Below are 13,648 nucleotides of genomic sequence, written 5' to 3'. Positions count from 1 at the left end.
ATGTTGTTGTCTCATGAATCCCCTTTTTCCCTTTGTCTCATTATGGTCAAACATCAAGCTGTGAAAACAATGCGATAATGTATTAGTTGGAATAGACAAATGATGGAGATTTTTAGGACAATATGTGTTGTTTTGTGTTTAACCTAATGTAGGGTTTCATTTGATGTTCCAATGTTACTAGAAGGATTGATGTATACATTCCACATTCCACATTCCACATCATGGTTACCTAACCTTATAAACCAAGCCATTGACTATTTTTACAAGTTTTGAAATGTAAAGGTCAAAAGGCCAGGTGGGTGCCAATCAAGAACGAGTCCAAAGCCTTCGAAAATGGGATAAAGGGTGGGGACAAGATGCATTTGTGTAGGACATGGGCTTGAATTTCCTTGTGACTAGTGCCATGGCTCACGTTGTGTAGCTTAGTGTTTAAGCTCAGCAGAGACATTTCCATGGCCTAAGTCTGTTTGAGAACCCCATTAAGCTTCCTCCTCTTGCAGGTTTTGGATGTCCATGAATAAAAAGCTTGACTCAAGATTAGGGAAGAAATAATGAAGGCACTTCCCAATTTTTATTTTTTTATTTTTAAAATTCCGGGTCTAAATATGTATACTGTTATGCATAGATCGAGGGGTAACAATTCGAGTTGATGAATTGTATTCATGTTGTGTCAAAACTTGGACAATCGACTAAATAGATCAATTCAAACATATCACGAATAATAATCGTATTAAAAACATAAACCAAAATACGATCTAATTATTCACCCAAAAATAATAAAATAACCTGTTTATTAAACGGGCTATACAAGTCAACATACATGTGACTCAAACACAATTATACTTTATCCAAACCTGCAAAAAAAAAAAACGTGTCAAGTTCAAATCGAGTTGGCAATCAAACTTTATCATCCCTAGGTAAATCTAATTCCAGCAACGCAACTCAGGAAGAACTGAGCCAATATAAACTCTCCCAGCTTTGGAACATGGTCTCCTACAAGCCAAGAATATCTTCTTTCAGATTGTCAATAAAAACACTTTCATGAATCCCTGTCTCATAAACTAGAAGAATTTATCAATCACATCTTTATTACCCAGAAGGCTATTTGCAACTCCATACAAGGCCTAAAGAACAGGATACAAAGTTAAGCATGGGCCAGCAGCAGAGGAAAAGATTTTCATTATCAAGAATCAATAACAAATGACGTTAAATAATTGGGTTAGCATATTTCTGCAGTACAGACCTCATTTTATGGTTCTAATGAACATAGAATGATTGCAAACAATTGACAAAGAATATCAAACAGTTGGTGACAATGTGTCCTGTGGCTGATTACCTCAAAAAAGTTCCCTTGGGTGCACCCTGATCAGGATGTGGACTGTTGGGTGTGTTAGCATGGGCATCAACTCTGCAGCTTCTACAATTGCTGTATCTTGTTGGGTGAAACTTTTGGCAGATCAAACCTCAGCACCTTCCTGTTCATAAGTTGAATCACCAGTTTTTATTTCCTAATCTACTTTAGTCGCCATTTGATCTATTGGAAGCCTCTTTCTGTATCATGTCTATGAGGTCGTCCACAACTTCAGACATTTGTGGCCTGAATTCTGGCTCGTCCTGGGAAAAAGAGTTTGAGATTAGATTAGTAAGTCTGTATAGATTCATGATAAAAGAGAAAAGAGAAAAAAGTTATAACAAATGAATAGCAGTCAAATGCCAAGCGAGGAACCTTCTGTAATCTCTTTAATCATCAAATCTGTCATGGATTTGAAGTCAATAGGACAAACTTGGCCATATGCTTATAATTAGCAGAAAGGCTGACTTCTCATACATCTCCCAGGGAAACTCGCTGAGATGTGGGCTACTGTCCCATTTCAGCAATATGAGTTTATATTTCTTGCATCTTCATGAGTAACAGCCAAACTTGACCATATGACAGATGCATGATTGAGCATAGGACAGAATTAATATTTATACTGGGGAATACCTCATATTTTCATGTCATCTATATATAGAGGATGCATTTGGTATATGGGGAATAGGAATGAAAATAGGATGGGTATGGGGATGAATCACAATACCATGTAGAAACGTCAGAGGGATCAAAATCCTAGTGAGAGTGTGATTTGGTTTCAATACCAATGAATTTTTATCCCTATTCTCATTCTAGCAAACAATCCAAACACATTTGTGAATAGGAAAAGAATCGATTTCCTATTCTCATTCTCTACTCCAATGTTCCAAATGTGCCCTGAAAGAAATTCAATTCCTAGAGCTCATTTCCTCTACAATATATTTTTCCAGTCATCTCTGCAATTATGCCTCATATGGTTAAACATTTGAAACAACATTTTCCTTTCATTCAAAATGAAAAACTCAGTGAAATCACTGAGAAGCCGGACTTCAAGAGAATGGAAAGTAGAAATTGCAGGTCAAACGAGCCAGGATTCCCAGGGTTTGTTATTCCAAATCCAACAGCACCCCACTAGTCAAACCACCAGTAACCAAATATATGAAACAAATAGAAAATAAAACCATTAAGACACTCACCTGAACACACCGAGAGATAATGTCAGCAAAGCGGGATAAAGATTTAGCAGGGTATTCTCCATTCAATGAAGGATCAACCATCCTTGACAAAGCATCAATGTCATGAAGCTGATGGATGGCCCATCTCACCAGCAATTTTTCTCCTCGGTTGCGTTTGCTGCACATGTTATTTAAGAAGGTAAAGATCAAGCCAGCAAAATGGGTACATAATCACAAACCCAATTTGGATAAAATTTGGTCTATTCACCTGTCATAGGACTTTCGTCCTGTCAAGAGTTCTAACATTACTGCTCCAAAGCTGTAGACATCACTCTTCAAAGTATAAATCCCAGACTCATGTTCTGGGGCTTCACAGCCATATGCCGATAAGCGTCCTGACAACTGAGCAAATAGAGGAGAATCAGACTTCAGTTGCAATAGATTCAAACTAGACAGTAATTTATGCAACCCTTGCAAATCTTAGTTTCTGATATAAATACTTGTATATAATTCCTTTATTTTTCATCATGGCCTCTATATGACAACATATTATGATGTCTTTATTAAATGGCAATTCTTCCAGGAAGGTTCACCACCACTCTTCTATGTAAGGTCAATCAAAATATTCTCACTTGTAAAAGTTAGCACTGGAGAACACATTCAGAATGAATCTAGTTAATCAATCACGTGTTCAACCAAAATACATTATTGTTCTTACTGTGGCTTACCCCAACTGCTTGGGATTGAACACCACAAATTCACTTGTCATTCAAGCTTATAGAAAACCGTGTTTGCGATTTCCAAAATAGTAAGCAATTTAATTGTCTGAGCATCTCATTCAACCTCACAAGCTAATCATTTTAAAGTATAATTAAACAGAAACTGAAAAGCCTTTCCACATATCAGTGGAATGTCATTAAACTATTTTCCCATCTGCTTGATGGAAACAAAATCAGGAAAAGAAATGCATCCATGATGTTGGATGAGTCAACTTATCATTGTCTTTGTCCTATTGATACTATTGAAGTATTAAAAAGGGGGTCAATGTTTTCATTCCTTTCCCTGAACTCGGTAAAGGTCCCTCTTCATCATTTTGAAGACGTGGATAATTCTTATCAACAAGCTACATTCTTGTGATTATCTTGCACAATGTGGTCATCCCAGTATTTGGGCAATCCACTTTTTCCCAAATATCAAACAGATCCTTTGTCAGTCCAGGGAAGAGAGCTTTCACTTAATTCATGTCAACAGGACACTAAGGGACAATTACCCAAATAATATTACAACAGATCCCCCATATGAATGCTCACATTAAAGCAAAGAATGAAGTATAGGAAGACTTTTTCTGAATGCCAGGCATGGAGACTGGAACCTGGTCTGATGGGACAATCCAAAACTGTGATCAATAATATCTTTGTCACATGAAGGGGCATGAGGAGACAACAGTTCAATAAACAAGTCTCAAATTAAGAAAACAGACTATATCTAACCAAGATGACCTCAATGATATGAGATTGCCATGAAATGATGGGCTCACAGCAAGATTCAGGAGAACACCATGTCCTCAATGAGTAACCACAATCCCTGCATCCATGCCCCAGGATGAGCACAAAACAATGATTTTCATCACTGCACCTGCTTCTCTTCAATATCCCTTGATCCAGACCATCTAATCATCAACATCAATTAATTCACTGCACAATATTTGTCTATGAACCCCTACTATTTATTAAACCACGTCTATGTTTCACTTCTTTATCTCACTTCAATAACTTGCTGTTAAACTGCTCAGTCTAACTCAGAAATCAGAAAATTCAGTCCTAACAAATCCAAAATTTCCACATCAGCCAACAACCCCACATACATGGAACCCAAAGACTTGAAGATATTAGGACACAACTCACCTGACTTACAGAACATCTTGATATTAAAGGAGCCAAACCACAATCAGAGACACGTACGGTGAGCTCATCATCAAGGAGCACATTTGCAGACTTGAAATTCCTGTGTACAATAGGTGGACGACAGACCTCATGCAGATACCTTCTCAAATAAAACAATGAAAAACGTTAGTACTTCAAATGGTAGACATTTGTATACAAATGATCATGCAAAAGATGAGAAAGAAAGAAAACCCCCCTCCATTGCATGTACACGACGATAAGGGGTTTTGGGAACCTCATTCAATCAATCAACCTTGAAAATCTAATAACTATGGGAACAGAGAATAACATTTATCAAACACCACCCTTTTGATACTAGTTTCTGGTCGACTTTTAACCATTGAAAACTTGGAAAATGAACAAATTGGATCAGAAAATTATCTTTAACGGTTGCTCAACTTACTGCAAGGCTCTAGCAGCTCCAAGCGCCATCCGTACCCGGGCACTCCATGAAAGTTTCTTCTTAAATTCATCATCTGAGTGCAGGGCATCGTGCAGTGTCCCATCACTGCAATACTCATAAATAAGAAGTCTTTCACCATGCTCCGCACAGTATCCCATGAGCTCGACAACATTAGCATGTCGAATTCCATCAATACTGTTTACCAGGTCAAAAAACTCATCATCCTTCTGCTGATTACAAATCTTTTTGTCCAGTTTCTTGACTGCAAGTAGCTACAAAACAATTAAAACAAAAGAAGGATCAAATGTCAAAACTCCGAAGCCTTTCTGTTTGCTCATACAAATTGCATCAATCACACAAACTGACACGAGTGCCTCTGGTATGTGTGTTAAAGAGATAGAGTAAAAATAGAGGGCACTAACCAGTGTGCTAAAGTTCAACCACTAATCAAAATGACAATTTACATAAATTTTCTTATGAAGATACAAATCTTTTAGCTCTAGGAGAAAATATATATTTTTTTTTATCAGTTTGCCCTTGTTTCTATTTATTTTATGTTTATGTTCTTTGTTTTTTTTTTTTTTTTTTGCTTCTATTTTTATTTGTTCATTTCCCTTTATGTAAGGCTATGTTATGACTACATGGATAATCTTTGCATTCCACATGTGCATATCACATGCAAGATTATGTGACAACAATAAACATTAAGAAGAACACACAGGAAAATTTAGGTGTAATTGGGTTTTGGTTGTTTAGTACAACTTATTATGGACCCATTTGCGCAAATATAACTTCTAGTTAAATGCTTCTCCAAAAATATCAATGTGAATAAGAGGTTTCTATTTAATACATAAAAGAATGTCAAATACCCAAAATATATTGCTAGATTGACAATCATAGGAAACCAAGCATTTGACTTACCTAGATTTAATTTTATTTTATTTTTGATAAGTGACTTACCTAGATTTAAAATCAACAGCTTAAGGTACCTAAAACCATGTTTCAATATTTTTACTTCACTTCTCAATCAAGGAGAGTCTTAGGTAAAATTGCAAATGGATATAATTTCCCATGTTATCTCAATTTAACATGATGGATCTGACAAATGGAAGCATGAAAGAAATAACCAAGATTCTAAAAATACCAATAAAAGTCTTCTTGTGCCTGTTCCCTGTACAATCCTACTGGTTTTCAAGAAATCTTGATCAAATGCTATCACACCTAGTGATTTTCTTTTGCCATTAAAACTTATAACAGCTCAAAAGAGAAAATCTCTTATGAAATAAAATAACATCTTAAAATATAAAACTCAACTATTTCTATAGAAGGAAAAGCAGCCTAAAAAACTGAGAAAAAGGAAAAAGACAAACTAATGGAAAGGGTTTAAATTACTCCCACCAATGAACCAGCATGGCAAAATACCCAACGAAACATGCTTATAGCACCATTGTGCAACAACAAACTTTGGTGCAACTTGGTCAAAAAACTTTCTTCACCTTCTAAACTGGGTTTTTCTTCAGTTAGCATTGAAATCTTTGAAAGAGAAAACAAATCTAAACAGAATTGAGTAATTTTGGTGCTTGCTAGAGAGTTTGTCTGAGATGATGATGAAAATGAAGAAGCAGTTAAAATTGCTCCAGCACAAAAATGATTAAACCAGTGTAGCCATTCCTCATATAATAGGAGCCTGTTTCCGATACCAGTTCGATCACAGATTCTCCTTTAGGGTTTGGTTGATCTCTAAGACTAACTAACAGCTTAACAGATAAAACATCAGTATTCTGCTTATATAAAAAAGAGTATACAAGAGAACTGGCCAAAGTAATTAAGCACAGGAGAAACAAAAAATGACAAAGATGACGAAGTAAGGAGCTTAACAGAACGATGCATCATGAGGTTAAATTAAGGGAAACCACTGCCACTGCCACTGCCACAAAGTAGTCCAAATGTGTTGATGCAATTTAAAAGAAAGGAATAATACCTTTCCACCAGGAAGCTGTGCCCTATAGACAGTTCCCAGCATGCCCGATCCAATCAGATTCTCTTGAGAAAAGCTGTTTGTGTATTGCTGAAGTGATGCAATCGTGAAAGATCTTGCAGAGATCGGGGGGTTCAGAGTTTTCATGGAAGGTTTTTCTGCATTTACTTCAACTGGCACAATTGGGTTTACAATAACTGTTTCAACAAGAGGAGGGGGAGGAGGGGGAGGGGGAGGAGGAGGAGGAGGAGGGGGAGGAGGTGGCATCATCACATCAAGTCCACTTATATCTATCTCATGACTGTCCTGCTTTGGTATTGTGAACATTCTTTCCACATTTCGATCTTGTTCATTTTGTGGCTTTGGAGCCACACCTATTCTTCTAACCACTTCTTGATGTTCCTCCTTGGGTGTGCCAACTGCCTCTTTTGGAACTGGTGACAGAATCTTTAGTTAGCCATTTGTTCAGAAAAACATAAAACCTTAGGACCTAAAAGGATGAAGACAATATATAACAAAACTAGATAGCAGACAAATAAAAATCTACATGCCTTTCTCTATTTGATTACCTTGCTGTTCCAAGGATCCATTATCTCTAAGATTCAATCTGCTGCCTTTATATGCACCGGTTTCATTTCGCTTAGATATCCAGTCAGACTCTTGCCTTTCTCCACAACACCATTTTACAAGAAGCACAAGTGCCAGCACCAAAATTATAAATACCAAGACCACTGTAATTGATATCCAAACTATCCTTTTAGTGCTTAAACCTTTTCCTTTCCCCCCTGAATTTGATTCCTCTGTTGCAGATGGCCCATCAGCTGGTTTCACAGGTGGTTGGTTGGAAGATGGCGGCCCAGAAAGTGGAGGAGGTGGTGATGGGAGTGTCAATGGGGATGTGGGTGCAAGCAAAGGAGCAGTAACATTGCCGAATGGATTTCCATCTTTTCTGCATAGTAAAATTTCAAAGTTAGAAACACAGCCATATGGCACTATAGCTTTACATACTACTTTTTCTTCGTTCTGTTTTAAAGATTTTACAGAAACAAGAAAACTAAAATATCAAACTGACAGATTAGAAGAAAATATAAACCCCTGAATCAATTTTAACACTTTATAATGTTGAAACCCTAATTCTAATTGCTGCATCAGAAACCATTATAAAACCAATTTTGGCATTGTTGCATCAGCAACTCATGCAATAGGCATGTTGGCATCAAAATATCACCACTTTATTTTTAAGGGGCTACTAAGAAATGGAAGCAGCTTTCACTTATATTATCTGATTTATAGATTTGTAAAGCACCAGGTAATGTAACATTACCTTCACTTTTATTGTTGCATGGCATTTGTGAGAAATAGACCCAGTTTCCATTTTGAGTTGTCTGGCTAGGTCTTTTCTCATAATATGGGCATTCATGGTTCAGACAACATATTCTTTATGTCTATCCACACTAGTCAGTCTCAACTTGGGTCAAATTTCTCAGGCTTATCCTTACTAATTGGTTGAAAATTTAGGGAGTTCCTATGTGCTAACTAAAAAATATCCATACACTGGAAGTCTTTCTAAAATTTTTTACAGCATGAGAGAAATTCATGGAAATGATTTTTTCATTTTAGACAAATTTCGAATCTGATAGCAAAACTTCCAGCCTTCACATTGTGCAAAGAATGTAATCTACTTAAACGAAAAAAATAAACTAAGTTTCATATTTTGTGACTCTCACCTGAAATTTGGAATGCTTAGCAACTTATCAGGTATCGTTCCAGAGAACAGGTTATTCTCTACATTCCTGTTCCACAGCATAATAACAATAAATTCAGGAGCTTATGAGAAGTTAGCTTCTTTTTTTACCAATTAATAAAAATTCCATAACTACCAAAAACATAGATTATCCAACAAATCTTTTGGGTTATGTTTGGTTCCCGGAAACTACTAAGGAAAGAAAAAAAAAATGTTAAGGAAAATGACTTTCTCATGTTTGGTTGTATTATGTTAAATACCAAATAAAATCAAATATAATTAAAATAAATTAGAAACTTATACATTTTTAAATTATTTAATTTTATATAGAAAGGTTAAAATAAGGGAAATGAGTTCGAAGTAGCATATAAAAATAATTTATTGACTTTAAATCTATTTTTTATTTTCCTTTATATTTCTTTTTTTCTACTTTTCCTCTCTATTTTCTTTCCCTCATATTTTCCGAGAGCCAAACATAGCCTTGAAGAAAGAACAAGAGTGTAATGTGGTTGAGAAAAGTACAAATCTTTAAGGGGAAGATCTTGTAGAACATCTAGGGTCCCAGATAGCTGATTGATCTGCAAACGCCTGCCAACTAAAATGTTAGCTTAATCCATGCTGAAGAATAGGTGTAATGATAAGTGGCCATAATGAGTGAGTTACTAACAGAGTGGTCAGCGACGACAAGTTTTCCATTGATGGAGGCAATTGCCCACTCAAATGGTTACTGGATAGATCTCTGCACAAAGACAAATGGCTCCGTCAATAATCAATAAGCAACAACCTATAATGTAAGTATGAAAAGGAAAAATTTTGCAAAACACAATGAGCCCGTACAGATTGATCAAACCCACAAGGGCTTGAAACGCATCAGGGATCTCTCCAGTTAAAAGATTGTTGTTTAGAGACCTGAAAGGCATAAATAGCTAAAAGTTATTTATAAAATAAAGGTTAAAAAAAAAATAACAGCACCCATAGGCATCCAAGAAAAAAAGGTGGGAAAAAAAACAAAGAACTTACATGTCTGTAAGTAAGCTAAGAGAGGATAACGAAGTTGGGATGCTTCCAGTGAACTGATTAGCTGAAAGAAAACTGCCAAAGGTAAAGACTATCACATATTTTGCATAAGAAGATTGAAATCCAAGCACACAGAAAACAGCAAGTATTTGAATAAATGAAACAAAACATTTTTTATTTAATATCAGGATAAAACGTACAAGTTCTGCAAGGTAAGGGGTAAACTGGATGGAATACTACCCCCAATCTGGTTGTTGCTCAGGTCTCTGCAATCAACAGCACAAGCATTAATGACATACCAAGAATTACAAGGAAAAGCAATAACTATAATCTGTAAAAAGAATGCCTATTGCTTTCTCTTGAGCCTGCATCTGATGATGAGAGGCATATGCAGAGGGCAACTAACTGCTCAATTAGTATGTCAACTAGTGATTACAGAAGAGGGACATAAAATCATCCCATCAGGATGGTTCCACTCATCCACAAGGATCAGATAACAAAAATAGAGAGGAACTCTGCCCCATAAATGAATGCTAGAACGAAAAAAATTGAATAAGTAAAGATAAATGAAGAACATGCAGAGCAATTCCACTAAGAGTGAATGGATACATCCATTCAACTATTAATTCTTTGCCAGTATTGTTATCCATAAAATGTGACCATAGAGGGAGGGGGCGGGGGGGGAGGGAGAGAGAGAGAGAGAGAGAGATCACCACTTACATCACTTTGATAGAAGCAAAAGTTCCCAAGCTATCACCTAGTTCTCCTCCCAAATTGGCACCATTAAGAATTCTGTAAAAGCGAATAACTATAAGAGAATTGACAGATGACATTGTTGAGAGACATTATCCAATAAATGAAGGAGTGAAGTAGGATTGTCATACATTGAATTTATCTCCGAGCCGTTACATGAGACTCCTTGCCAAGCATCAGCACATGGGTCTCCCCCAGTAGACACCCATCCAGGAAGAAGGGGGCTACCCAATGCAGCGTATAAGTTATTAATTGCAGTAACTGGTTCAATACAAAATAATGTTAACAATAAGCCATTGGGATCCAATTAATTCAAGAAATTACAATGGCAAACAATTTTAACAAGAAACCAATCAAACAATGAAAAGCTAAAGTGTCACAGTTGCCGTAAATTAGATAACTGTTCAGTTGGTGAGTTAGAATGCAAGAGAAAAACATCTAAGTTCGTAATCTGAGATGTTTCATTACTTATAGCCTAAGCAAAAAAATAAATGGTCCAGTCAACAGTCGTTTTGCAAACCAAGTTAGCATAAAGCATAAAATGTTCAGAAATTGTAGAAAGAAAAAAAAAAACAAAAGAAATCATTTCATCAAAGCTCTGTTTGGACAACAAGAAAATCTGGGGAATAAAAAACTTAGAAACTTAAACTTTTAAGAATTCGAGACCCATGAAAGCAACCCTTCACTCAACTCAGGTAAAATTTTCATAATTTTGGAAACCCAACAAACATAACATGTAAGATTTAAGGCGTCAATTTCTTTTCACTTCCAACATTTTTCACAGGAACCAAACAGTAGAATAAAACCAAAAATTCTATAGTTCAGAGTTACCATCGCCAGGGCTGGTATATCCAAGCAAAACTTGCGCCGCAAAAATCAACACAAAGCCCACGAAAGTCTGTGCATAGATCTCCAAATTCAAGCAATCTATAGCAGATCTCTTCCCACCCATTGATCTCAACCAGCTCAATTACCTCTCCCTTCTTCTACAGAACCAATCTGAAAATCACCCTCATATCTGAAAATTAAATCACAAGAAAACACACCCACCTACACACATTAGTGATCTACAGTCAGTGATCTTATCACACCTCAACCACCCATCAAAACACAAAAAAAAAAAAAAAAAAAAACCTCACAAAAATAATGTGAAAACAATCTCAAATCTGAAAATTAAACCACGAAACAAAATTAGTGATGTCATCACACATCAAAACTCAACAAAGCAAAGACCAAAAGAGAGAGAGAGTCAATGAAACTGAGTCACAGAAGTAAACTTAAACTTACAGAACCATTAAACAATGAGAGAAGTCTGCAAAAAAAGTTAGAAAAAACCAACTATAAGTAAACAAAAACTTAGTGGGTAAGATTCTATAACGAAGAGAGACTAACCAAAAGTTGTGCAAAAAATTATCTGGGATTTGATACGATGAATTGTAGAGAGAGAAAACCCTAACCTTGGAAAGAGCTGGAAAGGAGAAAAAGGGTCCAGTGTAGAAAGGTAGCGAAACTTGTTGGGCTCTCTCTCTCAAGGTCTGAACACCTCTCTCTCTAGTTTCTCTCTCTAAAAACAGCAGTACTACGTTAAGCTTCAGATATATCAATTATGTCATCTTTATATTAAGGTGTTGTCTTTAAAGAAAGGAAACCATTCCTTCTCCACGCGAGATTGAGGCGCGTTTTCGGTGATACTATTGCAGTGTGTTTATCACGTGATTCCGGATGTAACGATGCTCAGATTCGGTGGGTGTTGAGTGCACTCGCTATTGAGTGCGTGTGGTGGTGGTGTTCGTTTTTAGCAAATTTAGTTTCTTCCATTACAGGGTGTGAACGGTTAAAGTATAGCCGCCACTTCAAAACGAATGGCTATTGCGGTAATCATTGTATTGGGCTTCTTTACTAGGCCCATGAAAATTTACCATATCGGGTAAATAATTAATTTTAAAAAAAAATAAAATAATATAAAATATTATTGATCTTATAAAAGAGCTTGTAATTTAAAAAATTGTTTGATAAAAAAAAAATTTATTCTTAATAACTTGAATTTCAATTAAAAATAAAAGCAAAATATTTAGGGGGGGAAATTTTAAAAATAACTTTTAACTTACTAGTTGTAAGTAATTTTGAAATGAATTACAAATATTTTTAACAATGTTCGAAACTTATAAAAATAAGATTTTTGATAAATTTTTTAAAATTTAGAGAATCTGAGAGTTTTTTTTTCTTCTCATGAAAAATGTGATAAAAATAAGGTAGAAAAATGTGAAAATCAATAAATTATTTTTGTTATTATTTCAAATTTATTTTACTTATGATTTGAAATTCCATCTAAGGTAAATGTTTAAATCTATTATGACAGAGCTGTAAGGTGCTTACTAGACCCGACATTACTTATCAAGACCATGAATACGAGCAAAGTGTTTTCCTACAAAAATAAGATTTTTGATGAACTTTTAAAAAATCAAAGAATTTGAATGTTTTTTTTTCTTGTGAAAAATGTGAAGAAAATAAGGCAAAAAAAAATGTGAAAATCAATAAATTATTTTTATTATTATTTCAAATTTATTTTACTCTTGATTTGAAATTCGATCTAAGACAAATGTTCGAATCTATTATGATAAAATTGTAAGTCTAGACCCATCATTACTTCATTAAGACCATAAATACAAGTAACATCATTTTCTGCTTGAAGAACGATGTCAATATTTACTTGATTATTTTTTGAGAACTAAATATAACCGAAGTGATTTATAAATAATTACTTGATATACTATTATTTCAAAAATCACATTAAAACACTACTTACCAATTCAATTCAATTCATATAGCTTCCAATACAATTGGTAACCATTTTTAATGTTTAATGGTAGTTAATTTTGGGTAGGCCCATTATGCATAGTACCGTTAAGGAGGAGTTTGTCACTACATGGGAGATTATACCTAATAGTTTTTCCACATCACAAAAGTCGCTTTTAGAAGCATAAGTAATAATTCTATATTTTATTTTTGACAAAAAAAGAAAAAATTAAAAAAAAAGAAAGAAAATGTGCCCTAAAAGGTAAGGAGTCTTTATCTCTTTATCCGACCACCACATGTCCTGCACGGAATCTATTTGGTGGACACCCAATCAAATTACAATATACCCTCTTTCCTACTCAACAAAGTCCACAATTTTATTACTCTATCGCCTTTTCACTTCCCTTAAATACAAATAAATAAATAAATATAAATTTTTTTGAATAATGCCGGTGCCAAACTTTGAATCCCACCCAAAAATTATCCAT

The 13,648-nt window shown here is 35.2% G+C and overlaps 1 protein-coding gene across 10 annotated transcripts; it reads right to left on the bottom strand.

Moving 5' to 3' along the window:
- Window positions 1–690: 690 nt before the first annotated feature.
- On the bottom strand, window positions 691–11,968 carry LOC100248332 (protein STRUBBELIG-RECEPTOR FAMILY 3). 10 transcript variants are annotated; one of them, XR_009467076.1, is made up of 19 exons: window positions 11,822–11,968; window positions 11,652–11,676; window positions 11,196–11,382; window positions 10,496–10,625; window positions 10,332–10,403; window positions 9,812–9,877; window positions 9,615–9,686; window positions 9,432–9,503; window positions 9,262–9,333; window positions 9,117–9,182; window positions 8,578–8,643; window positions 7,420–7,799; window positions 6,854–7,284; window positions 4,873–5,144; window positions 4,431–4,569; window positions 2,795–2,928; window positions 2,548–2,704; window positions 1,337–1,614; window positions 691–854 (listed from the first exon to the last, which is right to left on the bottom strand). XR_009467076.1 is itself a non-coding variant. In XM_010658975.3 (18 exons), exons 3-18 carry the CDS (start codon window positions 11,314–11,316, stop codon window positions 1,519–1,521), a joined length of 2,346 nt encoding a protein of 781 aa, XP_010657277.1. In that variant the 5' UTR covers window positions 11,317–11,382; window positions 11,652–11,676; window positions 11,822–11,968; the 3' UTR covers window positions 691–1,518. The 10 variants fall into 10 exon arrangements, 6 of the variants coding, with proteins under 6 accessions (XP_010657277.1, XP_059597057.1, XP_059597056.1 ...); XR_009467074.1 differs by having other exon boundaries at window positions 691–993; window positions 11,196–11,414; window positions 11,822–11,953; XR_009467073.1 differs by having other exon boundaries at window positions 11,196–11,676; window positions 11,757–11,953.
- Between the last annotated feature and the right edge of the window lie 1,680 nt (window positions 11,969–13,648).

Source organism: Vitis vinifera, chromosome 12, assembly GCF_030704535.1.
Source record: "Vitis vinifera cultivar Pinot Noir 40024 chromosome 12, ASM3070453v1".
NCBI classification, from domain to species: domain Eukaryota; kingdom Viridiplantae; phylum Streptophyta; class Magnoliopsida; order Vitales; family Vitaceae; genus Vitis; species Vitis vinifera.
The sequence above is the reverse complement of the archived record's forward strand: the minus strand, read 5'-3'. Positions and strand labels throughout refer to the sequence as shown.

Coding starts and splice junctions, on each gene's coding strand:
- LOC100248332 (XM_010658975.3), bottom strand. CDS start 11,316: ATGGGTGGGAAGAGATCTGCTATAGATTGCTTGAATTTGGAGATCTAT. Junction 9,334..9,431: donor CTTGTGGGTTTGATCAATCT/GTACGGGCTCAT, acceptor GTCTTTGTGCAG/AGATCTATCCAGTAACCATT. Junction 5,145..6,853: donor CACAGCTTCCTGGTGGAAAG/GTATTATTCCTT, acceptor ATTGTTTTGTAG/CTACTTGCAGTCAAGAAACT.